This window comes from Carlito syrichta, unplaced genomic scaffold (genome assembly GCF_000164805.1).
Source record: "Carlito syrichta isolate Samal-C Ts95f unplaced genomic scaffold, Tarsius_syrichta-2.0.1 Scaffold316384, whole genome shotgun sequence".
Classification (NCBI taxonomy): domain Eukaryota; kingdom Metazoa; phylum Chordata; class Mammalia; order Primates; family Tarsiidae; genus Carlito; species Carlito syrichta.
Window position 1 is genome coordinate 687,334 of NW_007260480.1, and position 25,201 is coordinate 712,534.

The 25,201-nt window shown below is 40.4% G+C and overlaps 2 protein-coding genes across 11 annotated transcripts in view; both read right to left on the reverse strand.

Annotated features, from left to right (window-relative positions):
- LDLRAD1 (low density lipoprotein receptor class A domain containing 1) overlaps nt 1-1,038 on the reverse strand; it is an 11,663-nt gene extending 10,625 nt beyond the window's left edge. Inside the window, exon 1 of the mRNA XM_021707118.1 lies at nt 1,030-1,038. Coding sequence (XP_021562793.1) covers nt 1,030-1,038 — 9 coding nt within the window. The remainder of the gene's footprint in view (nt 1-1,029) is intronic.
- Nucleotides 1,039-5,652: 4,614 nt separating this feature from the next.
- The window catches only part of TMEM59 (transmembrane protein 59), a 31,774-nt gene continuing 12,225 nt past the window's right edge, over nt 5,653-25,201 (reverse strand). For 2 of the 10 annotated variants that reach the window (XM_008074268.1, XM_021707107.1), the window contains 4 exons: nt 24,025-24,106; nt 23,089-23,170; nt 19,807-19,915; nt 10,654-11,298 (listed from right to left, as the gene is read on the reverse strand). In XM_008074268.1, coding sequence (XP_008072459.1) covers nt 11,143-11,298; nt 19,807-19,915; nt 23,089-23,170; nt 24,025-24,106 — 429 coding nt within the window. In that variant the 3' untranslated portion in view covers nt 10,654-11,142. Of the gene's footprint in view, nt 5,849-9,528; nt 9,655-10,653; nt 11,299-14,660; nt 14,663-19,806; nt 19,916-23,088; nt 23,174-24,024; nt 24,107-25,201 lie in introns of those variants that run through there. The other 8 variants (XM_021707111.1, XM_021707112.1, XR_002481332.1 and 5 more) reach the window with 7 other exon arrangements.

The window sequence follows — 25,201 nt, forward strand, 5'->3', positions numbered from 1 at the left end:
CGGGGGGCGGGGGTGGGGAGTGCAGTTCGGGCCTTCCCCCTCGACAGGCTGGCCGCAGCACTCCGAGCTTGGCGTCCTCGCCCTCCTCGGTCCACAGAGGAAGGGTTTGGGTTCAGGAGGTGGGAGGGGTGAGATGGCAACCCAGGAGCTTTTCGGGACGTGCTTTTCCCTCCACACCAGTGAGGGGGCTGCAGGGTCTCACGCCCCGCTGTGTGAGAATGCCGGCAGAGAGATTCAGAATGAGCCTTGCCCTGGCTAGAAGGCGCGGGCCATTTTCTCATCCGTGTTCTTCTGTTCAACTAAAGAGGCCATCTAGGTTGAAAGCGTCTGCATTTTCCACTAAAATTATAAAGCAGATATAGTGTTCAATTATTTCCTTTGGAAACTCTCTGGATATTGGCCTCGGTAAATGATTTATGATGAAGCCCCCAAAAGCAAATATGGCAAAAACAAAAAATAGGTAAATGGGTCTTAAACTAAAAAGCTTCAGCACTGCAAAAGAAACAATCAACAGAGCAGACAGGCAACCTACAACGTGGGAGAGGATATTGGCAAACTGTATAATCTGATAAAGGACTACTATTCGAAATCTACAAAGGACTCAAACAAATCAGCAAGACAAGGGCAAATGGCCCCATTAAAAAGTGGGCACACGAGATGAATAGACATCCCTCAAAAGAAGATAAACAGGGCCAGGCCGGTGACTCACACCTATAGTCCTAGCACTTTGGGAGGCCCAGGTGAGAGGATGGCCTGAGCCCAGGGGTTCAAGAACTCAGCATTTTGGTTCCCAATGCAAAAGAAAAGGCTGATCACAGGTTAGAAAATCTATGGTCATGAGAGGCAAGGTGCAGAGGGGCTCCCTGGAACACCTGAACTCATTTTTGGAGTGGACACCTCTCCTTCTCCCTTGGTCTGGTCCTTGGACCAGTCTCTTAAGCTTCCAGGACCTTGGTCTCACTGCCACCTGCCCCTGAGTGAACAGAAGGGGCTGCTCAGGTAAATAACCAGCCCCTGCCCCTCCCTCACCTCAGGCATCTCTGGAAAATAAAAATGCACATTGCCACATTTTTTTCTCTCTTTATTTCAGCAGCTTTAGGGGATGCAAATAGCTTTCGGGTACACGGTGGCACCGTGTAGCCAGGTATGGTGGTGTGTTCCTGTAGTTCTAGCTACTTGGAAGGCTGAGGCTGAAGGATCACCTGAGCCCAGCAGGTCGAGGCTGTGGTGGCTGGGAGTGTGCCAGTGCCCTTCAGCCTGGGTGACAGAGACTCCAACTCAAAAAGGAAGATATGTAAATGGCCCCTGAACATATAAAAAATGTTCATCACTTAACAACAGGGAAATGCAAATTAAAGAAAGCCACAATGAGCTGCCGCCTTACACCAGTCAGAATGGCCATTATTTTAAAAAAATTTTTTTAAAATACATGCGGGGGCAGATGTGGTGAAAAGGGAACCCTTATACACTGTTGGTGGGAGTGAAAATTAGTTCAACCTCTATGGAAATCCGTATGGAGATTGCTCAGAAGTCGTTTTTAGTTAAAAGTTGATCTACCATTTGATCCAGCCATCCCACTACTAGGTATCTCCCCAAAGGGACAGAGGTCATTACACACACACACACACACACACACACACACACACACACACACACACCTACCTGCACCTGCATGCTAATCACAGCACAATTCACAATTGCCAAGATGTAGAATCAACCTGAATGCCCATCAGCCAATCAGTGGATAATGAAAAGTATTCGTATCTATCTGGGGAAAGGGGGGCACACCTCATCAACAAGGGTAGCTGCAAATATGAATATTTGCATACCTAACCCTTAACTGTACCCCACAATTTTAAAATAAAAAATATATATTAAAAAAAGAGAGTGTGGCATATATACACTATGGAATACTACTCAGCTATCAAAAAGAATTAAATAGTGTCTTTTTTGTTTGTTTGTTTGTTTGTTTGAGTTGGAGTCTCACTCTGTCACCCAGACTGGAGTGCAGCGGCCGCTCCCGGCCACCGCAGCCTTGACCTGCTGGGCTCCGGCGACCCTTCCGCCTCAGCCTTCCAAGTAGCTGGAACTTCAGGCGCGCACTACCACGCCTGGCTAATTTTTGATTTATTGTAGAGATGAGGTCTCGCCAAGTTGCCCGGGCGGGTCTCTAACCTGGGGGCCCAGGCAATCCACTCGCCTCGGCCTCCCAAAGCGCTGGGATTACAGGCTGAGCCGCCGAGCCCGGCCTAAATAGTGTCTTTTGCAGCAAGTGGGATGGAATTGGAGAACATCGTCTTAAGTGAACTAACTCAGGAACAGAAAACCAAACACCACATGTTCTCACTTATGGGTGGGAACCAAACTAAGATCTACAATAGTATAGAGAATGGCATAATGGACATTGGAGACTCGGAAGTGGGAGGGGAGGTGGGGAGGAGGCGTTAAAAATCACCTATCGGGTACAATGTGCATAGGTAGGGGGTGTGGATACTCTTTTTTTTTAAATTGGGGTCTCACTCTGCCGTCCAGGCTGGAGTGTAGTGGCACACTCACAGTCACCCAAGCATCAACCCGCTGGGCTCGGTGATCCTTCCACCTCAGCCTTCCAAGGAGCTGGAACTACAGGCGTGCTACCACGCCTGGCTAATTTTTGATTTATTGTAGAGATGAGGTATCACTAAATTGCCTGGGCTGGTCTCAAACCTGTGGGCTCAGGCAATCCTCTCACCTCGCCCTCCCAAAGTGCTGGGATTACAGGCTGAGCCACACAATGCAACCATGTAACCAAAAACTATTTGCACCCCCTAAAGCTGCTGAAATAAAGAGAGAAAAAAATGTGGCAATGTGCATTTTTATTTTCCCTGAGATGCCTGAGGTGAGGGAGGGCAGGGGCTGGTTATTTACCTGAGCAGCCCCTTCTGTTCGCTCAGGGGCAGGTGGCAGTGAGACCAAGGTCCTGGAAGCTTGAGGGACTGGTCCAAGGACCAGACCAAGGGAGAAGGAGAGGTGTCCGCTCCAGAAATGAGCTCAGGTGTTCCAGGGAGCCCTGCTGCACCTTGCCTCTGATGACTGTAGATTTTCTAACCTGTGATCAGCCTTTTCTTTTGCATTGGGAACCAAAATGCTGAGTTCGTGGTGGGGGGAGGGTTGAGGGGTAAACGCAGGGGCAGCCTTCAGGGGACAGCAAGTGACACTGGGAAGAGCTGAGTCTTAGGCCAGGAGGACGGCGTGCTCATCAGGACAAGTCATCCCCTTCCTTGGGCCTTGGCTCCTTCACCTGCAAAATGAGGGTGCAGGCTAGATGAAGTGGGTGTTTTAGTGTAGGGTCCCAGAATTACCCCCCAGGACAAGATTTGAGTACAAGCAGGTTTAAGTGGAAATGATCCCAGGGGACGTGTTTGGGGAGTGAGGGAAGTGAGACAGGGAAGAGACAGCTCTAGTGGCATGTCCCCGCTGTGGGCAAGTGGAATTCAAACCTGCCAGGGCATTCAGGAGAGCCCAGAGAAGACGCTCCTCAAAGTCATCCGCTTGAGTGGGGGGAGACCGAGGTGTGTATTCACCAGCTGCTGCCAGTCACTGGTTGGGAATGGCTGGAGGGTGCTAATTCCTGGCACAACCTTAGGCAAGAAGATGCCAGTGTTGGCAGCTGTGGGGTAGGCGGTGTGTCCTGAAATGGGAAAAGGGGAAGGATACAGGCAGGGCACTGAAGGCATCTGCTAAAGATGTCGACTAGATTTCATTGTGCCTGCCAACTGCCGTTGACTGGTAAAGGCTGTCTAGATCATGGGGCTCAGGAGGATTCTGAGGTCAAGTCTGTGACTGATTAGTGATGTCTGCCATGAGTGTAAGAGTGGAGAGTGGTATCAGACATGATGCCATTTGCCATTCCTGGAGCAAGTCATGCCCTTCAGCATCTGGCCTTCCTTGACTCTGAGATTTGTTAGTGTTCCTTTACGAAAAGCCTCTTCAGGGCTGTGCCCCCTTCTTGGGACTCCAGCTTCAGTGCAGGTACAGACACACTTGATGGTGCTGGAAGCACTGCCTTTCTCCAGGCTCAGGCTGTCACCAAGAACCCTTGAGAGACAGGCAGCAGGGGGTCCTGGCAAGAGGGAGAGGGGCGGCCCTGGTGCCTCAATCCCCGAACTTCCTGGAGTCACAGTCACGGTGACTCACAGCCTGACCCTCGAAGGAAGGGGACAGATGGAGGGGAGGCAGCTGTTATTTACTGAGCAGCTACTATGCTCCACGCACTAGACCAGTTCCCTTACGCACATTCTCTCCCTTGGTCCTCACAAATCTGTGTGGTTGGTAATATTATTACACCCTTTTGACAGGCAAGGAAATTGGGGTTCAGAGAGGTTAAGTAACTTGCCCAAAGCTGTGCAGTGAGTAAATGGCAAAGCTGAGGTTTGATCCCAGACCGATTTTTACTTCCAGCCTGTGGACCTGTGGACCTGTGGAGTTGATTTCCACTCCCACCTTTGTGTATGAGAGTTCTTGATTATCCCATCTCCTTTTCCTCCCTGGCAAATTGCCTTTTCATAGCTGTTGCCCATTTTTCTATGTGTGGTTTGTTTTTCTAAAAATCAATTTGTGAATTTTTTTTTGAGATAGGGTCTCACTCTGTTGCCCAGACTGGAGCGCAGAGGTGTGATTGCCACTCACCACAACCTTGAACTCCTGGGCTCAAATGATCCTCCTGCCTCGGCCTCCCAAAGTGCTAGGATTACAGGTACGTGCCACCATGCCCGGCCCAATCTGTGGATTTCTTTATGTTGGATTTGAATCATTTGCTACATGGGTTATAAATGTCTTTCCCAGTCTGTGGCTTGTCCCTTGCTTAGAGTGACTTCAGCTGGCTCTTTCTACTTTTCTAACTCTTCCTTGCCCAGAATCAGGTGAGCTTTCTTCGACTTTTCCTGTCCCTCAGGTTTTCCCTTGCCACGTATTCCTGTGCTCCGTGTCTCCGTGTCAGCCTGGCTGTGGCAAAGGGAGACCCACTGGACATGAGGTCAGCAAACCTCAGCTTGAGTCAGACAGACCTGGGTTTTCATCCTGACTGCCAAATCACTACCTAGCTAATGTAAGGCGGCAAGTCGCAGACTCTCTGTCTCAGCTTCCTCGGCTGAAAATGGGGCTCAGAGGACTTAATGCCAAGAGTTGTTGGGATGAAGTGAGTGCACGTGTGTGAAAGTGCTCTGCACCCTTGGAGGATGGACTATTGCTTCTGGATCCTCGGCATGTTTCCAGTTTCAGAGGGCTCTCCTTGAGGGCTAAGACTGCCTCTGAGTCCAGGGCTCAGCGCTGGACAACACTAGGCTGGCACCACGATGAGACTGGCCCAAGGACCAGAGCTGCTCTGGACCTGCCTGGAGGGCGTCTTGCCTCAGCATCGGCCACTCCTCTGCCATCCCGTGCACGACTCCGGGATTGCTGGCTGGCCGCCTCTCCTTTCTGAGATTGTTTCCTTACCTGTATCACAGATATGTCAAGCCCCATCCACTTTCCGAGAGGGATGTTATGAGAATCCACTGAAGGTTATACCTGATGGTGCTATAGAGGGCTTTGCAAATGTCATGGGGAATCAACAAATAATTCCACTGTGAAGTATCTAAGTAGACCCTTGTACAAGAGAGCATGATAATACAGTTTAATGCAGATGATCCAAGTTTTATTAAAGTTTACATCATAATTAAGTAGCATGAGATTAACAGATTCGGAGTTCCAATGACAGCATGATGGTATACCAGAGGTAACATCATCAAGAGCTTTCGTGGAAACCTTTCACCTTCAATCAGGGGCTGATTTCTCTCCACCCAAGACTTCCATTGCTGCTGTTCTAACACTGCAAAAACAATTCAAATGTAAAAAGCACACAAGAGGTACTAAAATAAACCCAAATAATTTAGAATTGAATAGAAAACAAAAATAATGTTAAGATGATAAAGTAAAATTAGACCACCTCTAAACCAGAGGTTCAGTGAACGCAAATGGGGGAAAAGTTTAAATCTTTATTTTCACCAACTTCTGAAATACAAGCATTTCCTCCAATTACGAATGTAGGCAACAAGCCCAGGAGTGCCAGCAGGACCCAAGTCTAAATCACAGACATTTAAATCACTTACCGCTATTACAGATATCTCAGAATGTTACTTTAAAATTACTTCGGAATGACAGTAGTTTTAGACTTGACCTTATTTTGTGTTAATAAAGAAGTACAGGCCAACTGCGGTGGCTCAAGCCTGTAATCCCAGCACTTTGGGAGGCCAAGGTGAGATGACTGCCTGAGCCCATGGGTTCGAGACCAACCTGGGCAACCTGGTGAAATCTCATCTCTACAATAAATCAAGAAAAATTAGCCGGGCATGGTGGTGCATGCCTGTAGTTTCAGCTACTTGGAAGGCTGAAGCAGAAGGATGGAAGATTGTCTGAGCCCAGCAGGTCAAGGCTGTGGTGGCCATGAGCATGCCACTGCACTCCAGCCTGGGTGACAGAGTGAGACTCCAACTTAAAAAAAAAAAAGTACATATGTAATTGTATCACACGATGCTGAAAATATCTTAATCACTTTACTATAATGCATTTCCTTTGTCATCCTTTATAGTTTTATGCATTTGAAAACATTCTGAGAAGGGGGCTACAGGCTTCACTGGGTCACCAAAAGCTCCATGGCACAAAAAAGGTTAAGACCTTCTGTCTGACAACAAAAGAGTCACTGATATCACAGAAAAAGAGCACTTAATAGTGAAATGTATGAAGCAGACTTCAGCAATCATACATTTCAGAAAAGGTTGATAATGTGTGCTTCAGAATTGAATTACTACAAGGAATCAGAAAATCCACTAATCGTACAATCTAGCTTCACATGTGGAAGACTATATTTTCCACTATTTCAATCTTTTTTTTTTTAAAGTCAGGAGTCTCATTCCTTCACCCAGGCTGGGAATACAGTGACACAATCATGATTCACCATGGGCTTGACCTCTTAGGTGTTTGCCACCACAATCAGCTAATTTTTTGATTTTTTTTTTTTTATAGAGACGAGGTCTCACTACGTTGCCTAGGTTGGACTTGTACTCCTAGGCTCAAGCAGTCCTCCTGCCTCAGCCTCCCAAAGTTCTGGGATTACAGGTAGAAGCCACTATGCCCAGCCTCAATTTTTATCCTTGTACATAACCTCACTGACTCTAGGCTAGAACAAAGTAGTCAAAGAAAGAAAGATAACACAGGTTGCTCAGGCTGATGATACTGACACGCACACATGGCATGCTTAGCAACTGGACACCTGCTGGGAAGGGCTTAGGAGCATGGGGTTCGTAGAGGCTGGCTGGCAAACCTGGAATTAGAGGGTGGTGAAGGCTGATCTAGCACCGCAGTTTGAAAATGCAGCTAACCTGAAGAAGGCCGGTAGGAAGCCTGGGATCCATGGAGCAGCCTTCCCATTTGACCTGGCAACACTCCAGTTGTGACCAGGACCCTGAGACCAGTCCTAGGCTCACCCTCCAAACAGTAATGTGGGAACAAAGAGAGCTGTACTGATAGGAGCGTAAAACTGTAAGTCAAATCAGAGGACATGGATTCTTGGGCATTAAATAAAAAGAACCATGGGGCAAGATGCTGTTGGTTCTGGACTTACCCATCTGGTCCATCTTCTACGTGTTACCTGAGGGAATCACCGTAACCCTCTTACTGAACACCCTCCAGTGGCTCTCCACTGTGCTCAGGACAGAACTGGGTTTAGTGAGGACCTTTGTCACCTGGTTTGTGTAGCCCCGTCCACGGCCGTGCTTTTCTAGGCTACAATTCAGCCTACTCAACGATTTGCAGCCCTCATCCGCCCCCAGGTCTTAGCGCAGCATCCCCACTGCTGGGAATACTGCTCCCTAGATTTGTGTGGCTTTCCCTTGTCCTCCAGGCCGAAGCGTGGGTGTTACTTCCTCCCAGAAGCGAAAGGTCCTCCTTTGTGCTCACACAGTACTCGATGCTTATCTGCTCATAACACTTACCATATTCATCATAATCTCCTTAAGCTTGTAGTCAGGCGGTCTTACTGCTGTCCTAGCACCTAGCACAGCGCCTGGTGCTCAAGCTCTCAAGTGGTTGTTGAATGCAACTGTGGAACTATAATGGGGTATCTGGGCAAAATCACTTCCTTGGTGTGGTGGCAGTATTAACTGGAAACCTCTAGATTCATAAATCCCCAACTGTGGTCCTGATTTAACAGACCACAAAAATTATAATCATACTATTTCATATACTTTAAAAAATTGGCTGGGTGTGGTGGCTTAGGCCTGTAATCCTAGTACTTCGGGAGGCTGAGGTGGGAGGATTGCTTTGGGTCGGGAGTTTGAGACCAGCCTGGACAACAACAGTGAGAACCCATCTCTACCCCTCCAAAAAAAAAAAAAAATTAGCCAGGCATGGTGGCGTGCCTGTAGTCCTAGCTTCTTAGGAGGCTGAGGCAAGATTGTTTGCTCAGGAGTTTGAGGCTATAGTGAGCTATGATGGTGCCACTATACTGCAGCCTAGGTGACAGAAAAAAATTCATAATAAAAATGGCTTATTTATCTAAGATAAAGCCAGACAGACAAGTAACAAAGGGTAAATTGCTTTTGGCTGGGAATATGTGCTGACTAGCAGCTCAAATAGCTTGATGATGTATCATGGAAATTTCTGAGACAAGATAGATCAGGATAATCTTTCTGATTTACCAAAAATGTATACGTGAAAGATGTCCATGAAGTTTTGTGGAAAGACTTGGAATTTGGGTCTAGACCATTCATTATGGTGATCGGCATTGCCTCTGTCATTGCCGGAATTAGCATGTCTCTTTGATGAGGAACCCGAACCAAGAAGGACTTTAAGGGTCTGAGAAGCTTGAACCAAAGACTCAAGGGTCTTGAGAATCTTCCCGGGACCAAACTAGATTTTCAAGATGCACTCTGTGTGGCAGGAAAGAAGATAATGACTGTCTTACAGAAACAAGGACTAAGCTAAATAGGGCCCATCCAAGAAGGGCAAAACTTACTTTAGGAGAAGGGGCTTTGGGAGTCTGTTTTGTTGCTTTGGTAGAGATTTGGTACAATCAGAAACTTTTATGTTGTATACATTTTTTTGGCTAATTTTTTAAAGTAAACCCTTTTAAAAAAATGTTAGTCTGTTTTAATCATGCTAAAAAAGAGGAGACAAATATTTGAGTGCCTACTAAATACAGTAAGTCCCCTACATACAAGCAAATTCCATTCTGAGTATGTAAGTCTCATTTGTTTGTTAAGTCCAACCAAGTTAGCCTAGGTACCCAACTAACACAATCAGCTATATGGTACTATACTGTAATAGGTATATAATACTTTTTACACAAATACATAAAAAACAGACACAAAAAATAAACATCTTACAGTACAGTACCTTGAAAAGTATAGTAGTACAGTACAACAGGTGGCATACAGGGCTGGCACTGACTGAACACACACATTTGCATCTTTGAAAATTTGCAACTTGAAGGTTCATATGTAGGAGACTTACTATATCAGGAATGACTGGGTATTTCCACATATAAGGAATTGTCTCATGAACATGAGAGGAAATAATCTGTCTAAACTTGGATCAATGCTTTCAAGAAGAATGAAGGTACCTCAGGCAGTTCTCACTCTGGAAGCAAAGAGAAAAACAAGAGAAGGCGGAAGAATACAGATAAGTTGCTTCTTCTTATCTAGGTATTTATACTGTTTCATTTTTATAAGGAAGGCTTTCCTAACAGTGGGCTTTCTGACCGCCACACAACACCAGCATTTTGTCTGTTTCCCCCTCAGTTTGCCTCTCTGGATGCACAACAATTAAACCTGTGCCTGATTAAGGAACCTAAGTATACACGAATGATGGGAGAAAAAACAATGTGGCTTTTTAAAAAAAGGTAATTCCAATTCATTTCCCATGTTTTGTATATAGTCCCTATTCCTTATCCCATGTTTTCTCACAAAAAGAGGCAATGATTACTCAGTAATTCCTCCTTTCTTCCCCATCTGGCTGTGTTCACAACTTTCTAACCCTCTGTCTTCCAAATCCAGACAAACTATTCACTGAAGCCTTACTTGATTAACTGTTAATTATATTTCATTTTGACTGAAGACTAGGTGGTAGGGTGAGTGACACTCTTTGGTCAATAGCAAGCCCCTGTGGTTAAGGAACGTATTGGTTTACAAAGTTACTTAGTATTTCATGGTATAACAATACTCAATCATATTAAGATTCTGGTGTATTATCATGTTACCTGATAGTACTCTTATTTTTATAACCTATATTACTGTAGGTAAATGAATGAAAACTAGTTTTTGCTAAGTAAAATATATACTTAATTCTGCATCACAAGAGTCTAATTCTTACTGTCAAAATGATGTTTTCTCTGAAAATATCTTTACCTCACACTTGACAGGCTATCTAATGGAGAAAAGTTCTTTGGAAGGCCTCATCCAACAAAAACCTATGACTCGTGCAAAGTATCTTAAAATGTACTGCTGAGAAGGCAATTTTTTGCTTTAATATGGTTCCTGATCATCACATCATATCACAGTAGATAGACACAGAACATTTCATAATTCTCTGGGTTCGGTAGGGAAGACCTGAAAAATCAGATACTCAAATTTCAGCACATAATTATTCAAATAAAATTTTAATGATTTCAGTTCCTGAAACTGTAGAGTCATTAAAGGGTATTTCCTGCTAAATTTTAAGTTACAGGTTTGTGGGTGATTTCTGAGCAGAAGCATTACGTCCTACTAAGTATTCAGCTTATTAGCTAAGACAGCATCATGGCAGGAGGTGGGGAAGAACAATGATCAGCACATATAATTTGGCTAAAAAAGGAAAAACAAACAAACCAATGCAAATAACAATTAAAATAGCTACAGATATTAGTAAAATAAAAATACAATCCCAAGCATCTACCTCTTAAATTACTAGGAAAAAAAAAACACCGGTAAAGTTATAGCAAATACAGTCTTCACAAATTTAGGTAACTTTATTTGCATTTTACAGTCATTTCTTAAGGCCTATATCCAATGAAACCATTTTAAAAAGCTCTATGAGGAATGAAAATTTAGATGTCTATTACATTTTTCCTCAAAAAAAAAAAAAAACACCTTAGATTTCTGAATGGGCAAGATTCACTTTTGTAGGTAGAGGTCCTGCTTCTTCATGGTCTTCAGTTTTAGATCTCACAACCACAAGAGATGAAGCCGGATATCTGTTTAGCTTTTGTTCATTCATAAATTCCAAGTCACCATAGATGCTCAGCTTCTGCAAAAGAAAACCAACACACATTAGTAATCTGGATAATTAGGAACCTCTCCAAGTAAGTCTTCAAATAACAATTTAATCTATGACTATTTGGTTAAAAAGTCTATAAACATCTTTGAGAATGAAGATTGCTTTTATTCAACGTGCTCCAGAAGTGACTCAACACCAGTGGCTGGTCAAAGGAAGCTCTTCTACAAATTCAGAGAAGTACAACTATGAGTATCAAGAAAAATTACTTAGGTTTAAATGGGGCTACTGTGGTTATACCAAGAGTATGGATTCTGAATGTTCAATGGATGCCCTAAGTGATCAAGTTCTTTGAGATCTTAGCTCTCCTCCCAAGTGTTTCTGCTACCAAGTGTTTTAACTGAACACATATGGAAAATTATATATGCTATTTTAAAAGGCTGTGAGAACAAAGAATTTCCATGAAACACTCTGAGTTATATGAAGAAAGGTCTTCATAAACATATAAAAGTTCCTCAAATTGTTACTATCATATCCAAGAAGGCTCTAAAACAAAAGAATGAAAGAATAAAACAATCACTGCAAATGTCATAAAATTCACTGAAGTAAAATAATAATATTTAATATATTTTGGGAGTAGGTCTACTTAGATGTATGTTTATCTCTTTTTTTTTTTTTTTTTGACTTGGAGTCTCACTCTGTCGCCCAGACTGGAGTGCAGTGGCCACTCCCGGCCACCGCAGCCTCGACCTACTGGGCTCCGGTGATCCTTCGCCTCCGCCTTCCACGTAGCTGGAACTACAGGCGTGTGCTACCACACCCGGCTAATTTTTGATTTATTGTAGAGATGAGGTCTCGCCAAGTTACCCAAGCAGGTCTCGAACCTGCGGGCTCAGGTAATCTACTTACCTCGGCCTCCCAAAGCGCTGGGATTACAGGCTGAGCCACCAAGCTCAGCCTGTCTATCTCTTAAAGTCAGAAAAGCAAAGCAAAAAGTCTTTACTAAGAAATGAGTTAAGTTTTGTTGTTAATTCCTCATATAACAACAAAACTCCAAATCCATAGTTATGAACTCATATGCTGACCTCACTGGCAGGGCAACTGATTAGATTATAAAGCAAGAACCACAAATACTTAATGTCAGAAAGTTGCTTTTAAAAGTGCTGCCGGTGCAGTGGCCCACACCTGCAATCCTAGCACTTTGGGAGGCTGAGGTTCCAACCCAAGGGTTCGAGACCAGCCTAGGTGATACAGCAAGACCTCATCTCTACAAAAAACTAAAAAAAATTAGCCAGGCATGGTGGCTCACACCTGTAGTTCCAGCTACTCTGAACGCAGAAACAAAAGGATTGCTTGAACCCAGGAGCCATGATCATGCCACTGCACTCCAGACTGGGCGACAGAGTGAGACTCCAACTCAAAAAGAAAAAAAGGTGCTGAATAAAGAGCACCTTTCAAGGGTTTATCAAGACTGATGCATGCTACAACACGGATGAACTTCAAAAACATTATGCTTAGCCAAAGAGGCCAGTCACAAGAGACTACGTGTTGGATGTCTAGGATGGGGGGGGGGCGTGCAGGTGCTGCTACTGCTTGGGAGGAAATGGGGAGTGAGTCCTAATGAGGATGGATCTTCTTTCTGGAGTGATGGAAACGTTCTAAACATGCAAGGCAGGAGGGCTGCTAACTTGAACATGCTCTAATATGCTCTATTGTACTATTATCTCAGGGCAACTCTCCTGCACAAAGGAAGTGCCCGGTACCTGACACTTCTCTGTTAAGAGAGTATCTTCAAGATGAATTCAGTGATTGATGGACTAGACATGGATCTGATGTAGTGTGGACTTTTAAAATCCAGAATTAATGTGACCATTTGTCCAAGAGCACTATGAAAGAAAAACATTCACAACTCCACCTACCAACATCTAAACACCTTCAAACAGCAACCAGAAACTGTATGAATGATTTCAAACATCATCGTGGAAGAAACTCTCTAGAAGGAGGTGGGGAGACTTAGGAGATGTTGGTTAAAAAATATAAAATTTCAGTTAGACACGAAGTGCAGGAGATCTTTTGCACAACATGGTGACTACAGTTAGTAACAATGTATTTTATACTTGAAAATTGCTAACCAGAGTAGATTTTATATGTTCTCACCACGAAAAATGATATGTGAAGTAAAGAATATTAGCTTGATATAGCCATTTCACAATTTATACATATATCAAAACATCATGTTGTACACCATTAATATATACATTTTTAATTTGTCAATTTAAAAAAATAATAGGAAGAAGATAAATCTGTGCAGAGAAGTGGCTGGGACTATATGAATAATCTAACTAGTACATACAGTGATTTTGTGTCTTCAGTGTAAATTCAAATTATCAACCCAATGCAAGGATACAATAAAGATATTTTCAAAAGTGTTCACTTGACAAGTTTACCATCCAAATACAGGAAGTCCCCAATTTACGAACAAGTTCAGTTCTGAGAGCGTGTCTACATGTCCAATTTAAGTTCCACAAAGTTAGCCTAAGTATGCAACTAACACAATCAGTTATATAATACTGTATGTATTTAATGGGCTATACTGACACCTGGTGGAGAGAAATAATATATAAAAAAATACAGGTGTGCATTGTTAAAAGTTCGTAACCTGAAGGTTTGTATATAGGGGAATTACTGTATCCTTTAAGAAAACAATTTACTTAAGGAGGTAGTCCAACAAAAGTAAAGAGGAATCTCTAAAAGAAAACAACATAGAATACAAAACAACAGTAGCAGTTGTGATGACTCAGTAAATGGGAAGAAAGCTACAACAAAACAAAAGGATACATTAAGTGAGGTATGTGGAACAGTCCCCTGGGAAATCTTTAAATAATTCAGGTTTATCTTTTCTTTTACATGACTTTAATCACTAATCACAGTATTTGACTCTATTGTGAATATTTATGTTATATAATATTGTAAATGTTGTCTACTGGATTTTAATTTTCAAATCAACCTACAGATAAAGCATGGAAGTGCAAATTCAGAAGAATTAATATTTATGTTTAATTGTCAAGGATTGTAATAACTAATGAAACTTGAGAGAGTATGAGAAGAAAGGGGGAAAGAAAGGTAATAATGAGGTAGCAACAGAAATTTTTAGAGCAATCACAAAAAGTATACAAAATAATAGTATACAATATAAAACCAGAAAGTAAAAAGAGGAGGTGAGGTGGGAGGTAGTGTTAAGGGAACTAAATTCTTCATCCTTTAGTCAGAAGATATTAGATAATGACTAAGGTTGATCAAACAAACAAAAAACATCAGATACAATTTTAAAACTGACTGTGGTTTATCTAAGGAGTGAGGAAGAGGAAGACTTAATTTTATGACACATGTATTACTCCTAAAGTTCAATTAGTAAATACATACTTGGGCTTTTGGCCTAGCTCTGCCACTAACTAGTTATGTGATCTTGGATAAGTTACTTAAGTCTTTTCTAAAACTCAGTTTTTAAGTAGAATTTAGATTAAGAAGCTATAGCACTTAAATACTGTTTTCTGATTGTCTAATTTTGCTATGAGACTTACAGCTTCCAAAGGGCAATGTTCTTGGTCTTATTTCTCATTGTATCTCCAGTTCCTTGAATACGGCCTGGCAGGTAATCCACAAACGTATGTGACTTACTAATCTGAATGGTATTATTAGGAGTCTACTTAAATCTTTTTTTTTTTTGTTGGAGTCTCACTCTGTCACCCAGACTAGAGTACAGTGGCACGCTCCCAGCCACTGCAGCCTCGCCCTGCTGGGTTCCGGCAATTCTTCCACCTCAGTCTTCCAAGTAGCCGAAACTATAGGTGCATGCTACCACACCCGGCTAAATTTTTGATTTATTGTAGAGATGAGATCTCACCAAGTTGTCCAAGTGGGTCTTGAACCCGCGGGCTCAGGCTATCCACTCACCTCGGCCTCCCAAAGTGCTGGGATTACAGGCTGAGTTAAATCTTTCTTAACCAACCATATGAAAATTAGATCATCACAGCCTTGACAAATAGCTTAGAATAATACTGCTCTTCCAGAAAAGACAAAAAAAGGGGGGAGGGGCAAGTACACAGAAAACGAGATAACATCGAGGCAGCGCCTATCATCATCATCTGTTGCTACAGCACATTTCTGAGGCTGCTTGGTCTCCAGAAAGGAGTATCTAATACTGCTGAACCCTGTTCTTATGTTAAGCTTGGCCTACTTGACAAGAACCACGAATGACAACTCTTCATCGTCTTAGACACATAGCTCAACAAGAGAAAACTTCGAAGCCCAGCTCAGTGGCTCAGCCTGTAATCCCGCGCCTTTGGGAGGCTGAGGTGAGTGGATTGCCTGAGCCCGGGGGTTCGAGACCCGCCTGGGCAGCGAGACCTCATCTCTACAATAAATCAAAAAATCAGCCGGGCGTGGTAGCGCATTCCTGTAATTCCGGCTACTTGGAAGGCTGAGGCGGAAGGATCGCTGGAGCCCAGCAGGTCAAGGCTGCGGTGGCCGGAAGCGGCCACTGCACTCCAATCTGGGCGACAGAGTGAGAGACTCCAACTCAAAAAAAAAAGAGAAAACTTCATCCATGAAGTTTCAAAAATGACATCAAAAATGAAAAAAAAAGAAAGGGAAAAAAAGTGAAAAGAACAAGATCAAAACCTTTATAAGTCAAATCACTCAAATGAATGCTTTGAGATCAACCAAGGAAATGAACTGCTGTGCCACCTCTATTTGGCCATTACAATCAAATGACATATGGTGAGTACCTACTATGTCCAAAGCACGCTAAAAGATAAATTATTTCAGAGCTTTTCTAAATAAGAAAACAGTTGTTCACAAGTTTCTAAGACCACATTTTTGACAATTGTCACCAGCATTCTAAGCTTTGTTTATAGTGAATGGGAAGAAAGCTTTTTATATTCTATGTGTAAGCTCCAAGGATACCAAGTCTGTACTGAACAGATACATTCTTTTAGCAGGCTTATGATTGCCTATAAACACACAAAATCATGCATGTTAATAACAAAATATAAATAACACTGGTCATAGATAAGCTATACTTGGAGAACTTGAAGTGGAGTCTCAGGTTACCATGGAGAGGCATCAGAAATAACTTACATTCTAATAGTAAAAGTTATAGAAGAGTTTTATGAAATTACTTTTAAATAGACGACTTTTGGCTAAGAAAATCTGAATAGCTTTTCTATTGTTGAATTCTAAGTTATTTTTTACAGTGAACAAAGGAGAAACTACCAGAAAAGGGTGAAGTATTTACAATGCAGTATTCTAAAACAAGAAACAAAATATTAATATATATTAAAAACTGCATATACTGAAAAGAAACCTACTAAAAGGACAACACAATAATAGTTCTAGGTGATAGGATAAGTGATCTTTTTCTCTGCTTCTTTGTGTGTATTTTATACATTTCTACACTAAGTATATAATATTTTTATAATAAAAATATACTTAAAATGATTACTTAGCAAAGTGTGGTTTCACACACAAAGTAAAGCCTGAACATAGTGCATCCAAATGGTTGTATTCCACACATCTTTCTAGAAAATGTATCTCCTTAGAAAAGCATAGCCCTCAAAGGGTGTAGTCATAATTTTAGTTGTTAAGGACAGGAAGAAAAGAACTCTACAGAAGGGCAAGAAGGTCATGCCCATGTGGCAGCTGTGGGTGGGGGGAAGGGGGCAACAATAGCCAGCAGAGCTCCCAGTGTGCTGTTGATGTCTTGTGCTTTATAATCACAAGGATCTGGGAAGCATATGTGGGAACAGTGAGATGTTCCCCAAAGAACTTGGAATGAGGGGAGAAAACTTCTCACAAAATTATTTATATGAGAAAAAAAGAAACATCATCTAAAAGAAAAAGATCAAGAGTCATTTGAAAGGAAGGGAAAGATCCCCAGAACTACAAGATATAACCAAAACCACAATGACAGGCATTGCTATGCATGGACACCACTGAAAGGGAGTCCCCTGCATAAGTCCAATACGGAGACAAGAAAGGGCAAACCAAGAACTGCCCATCCAAGAGCCACTCAGATAAGAGGGAGTTGCAGCATTCTGGCTCAAAACCACGAACCATGTGGTCCCAGTGGTATCTACCTTCTTAGGTCAAAGAGGGCACATAGGATATCAGCTCCTGAAATGAATCACATAACCAACTCCCCCCTATTTATGATTACAGACTAACCAAAGAAATTTAAGAATGTCAGCTTTGAAGGCAGACTGAGATTATATCCTAGTTCTATTACTTACTGGTATGTGACATTGGAGACAATAATAAACATTCTCTTGTGGTTTTCCCATCTGGTAAATGGGGATAGCAGCAGTCATGTCACAGGGTTATTGTGAAGATTAAATGAAGTAATTCATATAAAACAGAGCCGTGCCCAGCAGAAGACATTCAACATTAGTCAGTAGATTTAGGGACCAGAATTCAGGCTGTGGTGAATTTATCATGGCAAATTCCATCGAAAAGAGTCATCTGGTCTTTTCTGACAATAGCCGGGTCAATATCTATGTGTAGATTTCATTTACATGGAGTAAGGAGAAGAAATAGGAATACAAGAAGAAAAGGAACAAAATGTCACAACTGGGGGGGGGTAAACAAAGATTTATCTCTGTAGGTTTATAGCTTTGTTGCCATGAGTGGTTAGAGGGTTTAGGTAGCTAAAAAGGAAGTACCAGGCAAGGGCAATCCTATGTAAGATGCATGATTCTAGCTGTACCAGGAACAATAAAAATGATTAAAATATGAGTACCAGAGAACAAAAGTAGGTAATGTAGCAAGAGGATTTTACCAGTACATTCTCATCATAAACAGATGAATTTTGTAAAATTTACCTGTTCTCTGTAACTTCTATAATTCAAAGCTCTTCACAATCCAGTCCAACTTTATCCATTGGGCGTAACTTCCTAAAGTAAGTTCTTTTAATCAGGTCAGTTCCTAACAATCCTTTCCTATTAGTTAGCTTACTATTGTCTATACCATGGAAAGCTGTCCAACCTTCCTCTACTAATTCACACCCTACTACTCATTCTTTAAAATTCAGGTCAAGACTCGCATTATCTAAAATTCTTATCTGACAATCCCAGCACACAGTCTCTGCTTTCCTTAACACCTTATACAATTATTATTTGTGCATCTTATCAGCCATAGGCAAGAAGGTATATAGAAAAAGCACAAGAGTTATCAATCTAAAGATATAAATTTAATTCCAGCTAACACATTCACAGCTATGCAATCCTGGGAAGGTTACCTAGATTTTGTAAGCCTGTTTATTCATCTATAAAATGGATAATAAAATTTTCTATAGAATATGAATTGAAATACAAGATATATAAAAATACTTTTTAAATAAAAAAATAGATAAACGTTAGATATCAACATCATCCTGTCCCAGTTTCTAGGTGCCTATATCAATTATAGCACCCTAATTAAAAATATTAAATAATATGATCAATTGTTATTCATTTGTAAATCTTATATTAAAACTTATCTGTATAGTTTATTAAGATAAGACACCATGCTAGGAACATGCCATTGACTTATTAGATTCTATTTTAACTTTTCTCTTTACCAGTCTTCTTTTCTCTTTTTTTCTACAGCACTTTGGAGACACAAGAAAACTAAAGTTTATTTCAGTCAGACTTGATGTAAACAGCCATTATTGTTCTATATTTAGTTATATACACAATTTTCTTTTCTTGAAAGCTAAGTAAAATCATCAAATTATAGTCTTTCTCCAAAATAAAAATTCTTTACCTTAGAAGTTGTTTCTGCCAGGCGCAGTGGCTCAAGCTTGTAATCCCAGTACTTTGGGAGGCTGAGGTGAGGGGATTGCCTGAGCCCAGGGGTTCAAGACCAGCCTGGGCAAATTGGCGAGACCTCATCTCTACAATAAATCAAAAAATTAGCTGGGTGTGGTGGTATGCGCCTGTAGTTCCGGCTACTTGGAAGGCTGAGGCAGAAGGATTGTCTGAGTCTAGATGGTCAACACTGGGGTGGCAGTGAGTGTGGCACTGCATTCCAGCCTGAGCAACAGAGTGAGACTCCAACTCAAAAAAAAAAAAAAAAGTTGTTTCTTGGGCCAGTTAAATTACCTGAAATCAAATATTCCAGCCTTGCTGTTTCTAAAGCAGCAATTGCTCCTTAACATTTGTGGCAATTAATTAAAAAACAAGTGGGCCTACAAGTCTTCTCTATATGCTACCTGAGAAACTAATGCCAGCAGGTTCGTCTCATTCTCAGAGAGCCAGGAAGAGACATTTTACTCAATCCAGTCAATGTATGTAACCATGGTAGTTAGCGTCACAGAAAACTGGGAACAATTCTCAAGCTGCAAACCTGTAATTTTCATGTGTGCCAACCTCAACCACATTAAAACCACCGAATCTTCTTATTCTATTATTAGAGAAGATTGTTTTTCTAAACAAATAAGGCATTTACGATGGTATATCATATGGCCCAGTCTTGAAATGGCCTAAGGATTAGAATTAAATTTACCTCAGAGGGAACATATTGTTCTACAGCTGTAGCAACAGTTGCACAACAAATCCAGAGCAACACCATCACTGAGAGGACAAGAGTTGTAGTTAAAATCCACCCAGAGTTACTGGAAAAAAAAATCAATAATTAGTCATATTAAAATTTCATAACATAAGAAATAGGAGATTCTTAATAATTAAAGACAACCAATCAAATGTACTTAGCTCAATAGTACAACTAAAAACCTGTATACTATCTCTACAACTATTTAAAAATACTTATAGAAGAAAATATAACTGTTATACTACGTCTTTTCCTCCATTTCTAAAGTTTCTATAATATGGCTATATCACTTTTATAGTAATAATAAAATCAGACATACTGACTTTCTGTTAAATATATAAGGCAATTGAAAGTATCCTATAAATTGTACAATGTTATACAAATGTCACAAATTATTTTGCAAGGTATTATGATACTTAAAGAAAATGCAATTATCCCAAAAAGTTAAAGTATAGAATAGGTAAATTATAAAGTGATCATTTGTTTTATAAATAACAAAGAATTCACAACAGGCTTCCAAAAGTCAGCTTCCTTAGAACATTTCAAATATTTAATTTGCCATAACTTACTTACACTTCAATTTTTTTTTTTTTTTTTTGAGAAAGCAGGATCTACTGAGAGGACAGAAAAGCTCCCACAGTGAGAGGGGACCAAAGGGGGTTGCCCTTAAAAGAGCATATCTATTATGAGGTATTCTATACCATTACAGCTTATCTTAGTAAAGAGATAGTTGTATTTTCCTTATTAAAATATCTTCAGATAGAAGGTTATGAGAATTAGCAACTGGAGTTTTTTCATAATTGACCTATGAAGATTCAAAAAACAGGAAAAAAGTTAAGCCATTTAAAAAATATTTTAAAGACTAACTCTGAAAAACTGTGCCATACAGGTAGTCCCTAATTTTCACATCTCTGCTCATTTAACACTACCTAATAAAAGATCTACCCCTATCACCATAACCTAGTCACTTGTAAGTTTGCCAGCACCTGAACAAGTTAAGAAAAAGGTAAGCACAGTCACTGTCCCCTCACAGAACAAGTGGACTTTGGAGAACACATCCCATCTAAAAGCAAAGAACTCCCATATGATGCTTTAAGTATTTCAATTTAGAAAGGTAATAGAATACAAAGTATTTTTAAGGACCAAATACCGAATTTCCTCTACAAGTCCCAACCCTGAGTACTAGGGAATTTATTTCCATGAAATGAAAAGGATATATTTGACATCTGGAGTCAGTAGCAACTCGTTAAGCTAGGAAACTGGGGCTCATCTCAGAGTTTATCTTCTTTAACCTCCACAACAAAACAATTACTAGATCCTACAGATTCTCCACTGTCTCCATTATTTCCTGTTCTCCTTATTCACTGCCCCAATTCAGGCCTTAGAATTTCTTCAGATTTACCAAAATTCTATCTAGCCTGGTCCTCTAATCTATCCTTCACATAGTGCTCTCTTCTTGACACCCACATTTGATTATTTTCCTGCTCCTCTCTGGTTCCAGTTTACTTGGTTTGGACAAATTTCTGACTCTCCTTACCCTCCATACATAGTAATATACCTTATACATTCTGCAAGAAGTCAGTGTATCTGAAAACATTTTTAAACAAACCTTCTGCTACAACTAGCAAACATCTTTACTCTTCATTTAAGACATTTCTTTCTCCTATATAAATCATCCCCTTGAAATCTCTAGTAGACTTAGGGAAACTCCTGCTATTCTGTATATGAGATATGTATAGGGGGTATGTGGTATGTGTGTGGGGGGTGTGTCTGTGTGTGGCAATCATTATTGTGATGTTCACTATTTTCATGTCTACCTAGACCTGGGAACTCAGAGGCAGAGACCAAACATCTTTTCTACATCTCAAGTCCTCAGTACAGTGCCTGGCACATAACAGACTCTCCAAAAAGAAATGACAAGTGAAAAAATAAGTGTGACTTTTATTTCCATTTTGGAGATAAGGATGTGTCTCTATAAGAGATACAGGGTACAATAAAAAGCAACACTGCAGTTAAGTCATAGGACTAGATTCCTCTTACTGGCTGGGTGATCTTGTATGTAATCACGGAAAAATCATGACACTTTGGAAGTAGACAGCTACAGCAGAATGGGATGAGTAGAATGTAGACTTAAATACTAGAGAGAGAAAAGCTGTCCCTTTTTTTGCACAAGGTCAAAAGTAAGTTTAGAAATGAAAGAAAAATAAAATTTAAAGTTAAATCCTCATTTTCTCACACAGTCTTTAAGTTATTGAAAGCACGCAGTTTGGACCACTACAGTGTTACACTTGAGACAGACTAGTCCACCAGAGAGTACACATTGTGAAGCAAGGATTGTCTAGCACTGTACTGAAACGCTTGGCCTGATATCGGATGCAGAGTAGATAATAAGCAAGAAGTGACATGGCCCACTATCTTTCTTTTTCCTTTTTGAGGAGTGAGAGTGAAAGTGTGGGGGAGAGCTCATATCAGAACTCCTTGGAGGAGAGGAAGCAAGCATACTTTGATAAAACTCCCCTCTCACCCTCAGAAGGCTTAATATTCCTTCCTAGGAGAGCAGAAGTGCCTGCCCACTTTCCCATTACCTTTAATAATTCCCAGCACAGAACCGACACTACTTAGGAAAGAATACAAAGCCCTTCTTAATCTACAGTTCTTACCTAGCTCCTCTAGCCTCATCTCTGGCCATGTAGATAAACACAAAAATCCAACCCCAAGCCATTCAGACATACTTAGAATTAAAGCTTAATTTAAACATTTGGAGAAGCACATTTCTTTTGCAAATAAATCAAGATAGCCAGGTGTGGTAGCACACGCCTGTACTTCCAGCTACTTGGAAAGCTGAAGTGGAAGGATTGCGGGAGCCCAGTTGGTCGATGCTGGAGTGGCCATGAGCATGCCACTGCACTCCAGCCTGGGCAACGGAGTAAGACTCCAACTCAAAAAAAAAAAAATTAATTAATTAAATTAAATTAAACTTAAAAATCAAGAAATTCTAACAAGAAGACGTTTTTGTACTGTAAAAAAAAAAAAAAAGCCCTACCTGCTTGGGTTTTATTAAAGTATTTAATAGTATGCACATGACCTTTTAAACAAAATAAAATATCCAAAAGTACAAGTTTAAAAGGAAAAAGGTAGAAAGATATTTTTCTTTTTGAGTGGCTAATATAATTTTAAAGTAATAAAAAGTAATGTATCTCTCTGCTACAAGCTAGACTCTTCAAGAGGAATACATACAGAGAGAGGCATCTTAAAAAGCCATCGCTTTCTCCATCTTCAAGATAGCTCCTATGTGCTTGTGAACTTCTCATTTGCAGATCTGCTGAAATAACAAAGTCAAGTTTATCATATCCAGTATCCCAAAAGCTACTCTCACATGACTACTTTTAGATGTACACACTCTACAGATATCCAATTTTTTATAAGTGTAATCTGATGCATTTTATAATACGTGTCAGTTCCTCTGGCACAACAAAATCAAATGAATATTCTACTACATTATGGGTTTCCTGTTTCATTTTTAAATTCTTACTGACATGGATGTTTTCTATCTAATTACATGTGAGCTTGAATTTGGTTTATTCTAATCTAATTGAAGTTAAAGATGGTCTTATGTGCTACCATTATCCACCCACTCCCACTCACCAAGAAGCTAACTAAATCAGTATCTAAAATAAGGTATGAGCTAGTAGAATTTAAAAGGTAAGTTCTGTTTGATGTTTTATGTTCCTATGAGTCAAAATTCACTTCTAGCACAAAAATAAAAATAGAATAGGGACTCATACTTTTGAGGTAGCTTCTCTATTTGGTTAATTTATTGGGAAATACCAGAATATTTGATTGCTTCACACATAACATTCTTTGAAGCAAATTAAATGTTTTTACAATAGTGGTTCTTGAAGTGTGAACCCCAGGCCAGCAGCATCAGCAAAATGTGGGACTTGTTAGAAATACAAATTCTCAGATGCTCCTCCAGACCCAGTAAATTAAAAACTCTGAGGTGGAGTCCAGCAATCTGTGTTTTATCAAGCTCTCCAAATTTCAATGCATGTTGAAGTTTGAGAACCATTCTTTTAGAAATTATCTGTTCACCTTCCATCCACACAACCAACTCTACTACAACCAGATTTGACTGCTAGTGTTTTTATCCAAGCTTCTAAAAATAAAACTTACAGGACATTTTGCTTAGAGATGATTCTCTCAAATTTGCAGGCTCCTGCTCCAAATGTGGTGCATACTGAATTTCTGGCTTAGACTAAAATGATAATGAAAGCAATTAAGTCATTTGTACTTCTTAGCTTTTTTCAGTTACAAGTTCTGTAACACACAATCTTTATAAACATTTAAATTGAGAAAAAGTAACAGAAGTACAGTATAAAAAATAAAACACATTAGCCACAATATATTTTAATTGCACTTCCTAAACATCAGATCCAGTGCCTTGCAAAGAAACAGATTTCTGGCATCATCAACTATTTAGTCAATTTAACTTTCTGAGAACATTAAAAAAAAAAAAGTAGGGGGCAAATTATGATATACTATATTAAATACCATACCTTGCAAAAATTGAATTCTAATTCTAATTGATCAGGAATAATTTAGCAGATAGTCAAAACCTTTTTTTTTTTTTTTTGAGTTAGAGTCTCACTGTCACTCAGGTTGAAGTGCAGTGGCATGCTCTGGGCCACCCCAGTGTCAAACTGCTAGGCTCCAGCAATTCTTCCACCTCAGTCTTCCAAGTAGCCGGAACTACAGGTGTGCGCTACCACGCCCGGTTAATTTTTTGATATTTTGTAGAAACAAGATCTCACCAAGTTGCCCAGGCTGGTCTTGAACCCCTGAGCTTAGGCAGTCCTCTCTCCTCGGCCTCCCAAAGTGCTGGGATTACAGGCTTGAGCCACCACGCCCAGCCAACTGCCAAAACTTTTAGCTAATCACATATTTCTATTTTTTTCTCACCTGAAACATTTTATTCTTCCCTAAGTATGAACAATTCATAAATTACAGCCAAATACTCTATATTTTATATTTTCTATATAGCTCTGATCCTCTGGAATGGGGGTTCTACATTCAAGTTCATAAAAACTTTAAAGAAAAATAGGGCTAATCTCACATCTAATCAGGAATGAATGAGAACTCCACTCTGAGAATTAACTTAAGTTTTGATGTAAGTAGCTTTAGGACATAAATTTGTTCATTAATTTAAAGAGGGAAAAATTTCTGTGTTTTACTTATCACCAAATTAAGTAGAAGAAACCTAAGGTTCAGGATGGTGCTGAAAACCACATACTAGCCATACAGTATGCCACTTAATTGGCTGGAATAATTAAAAGGCTTACTTTAATGATTA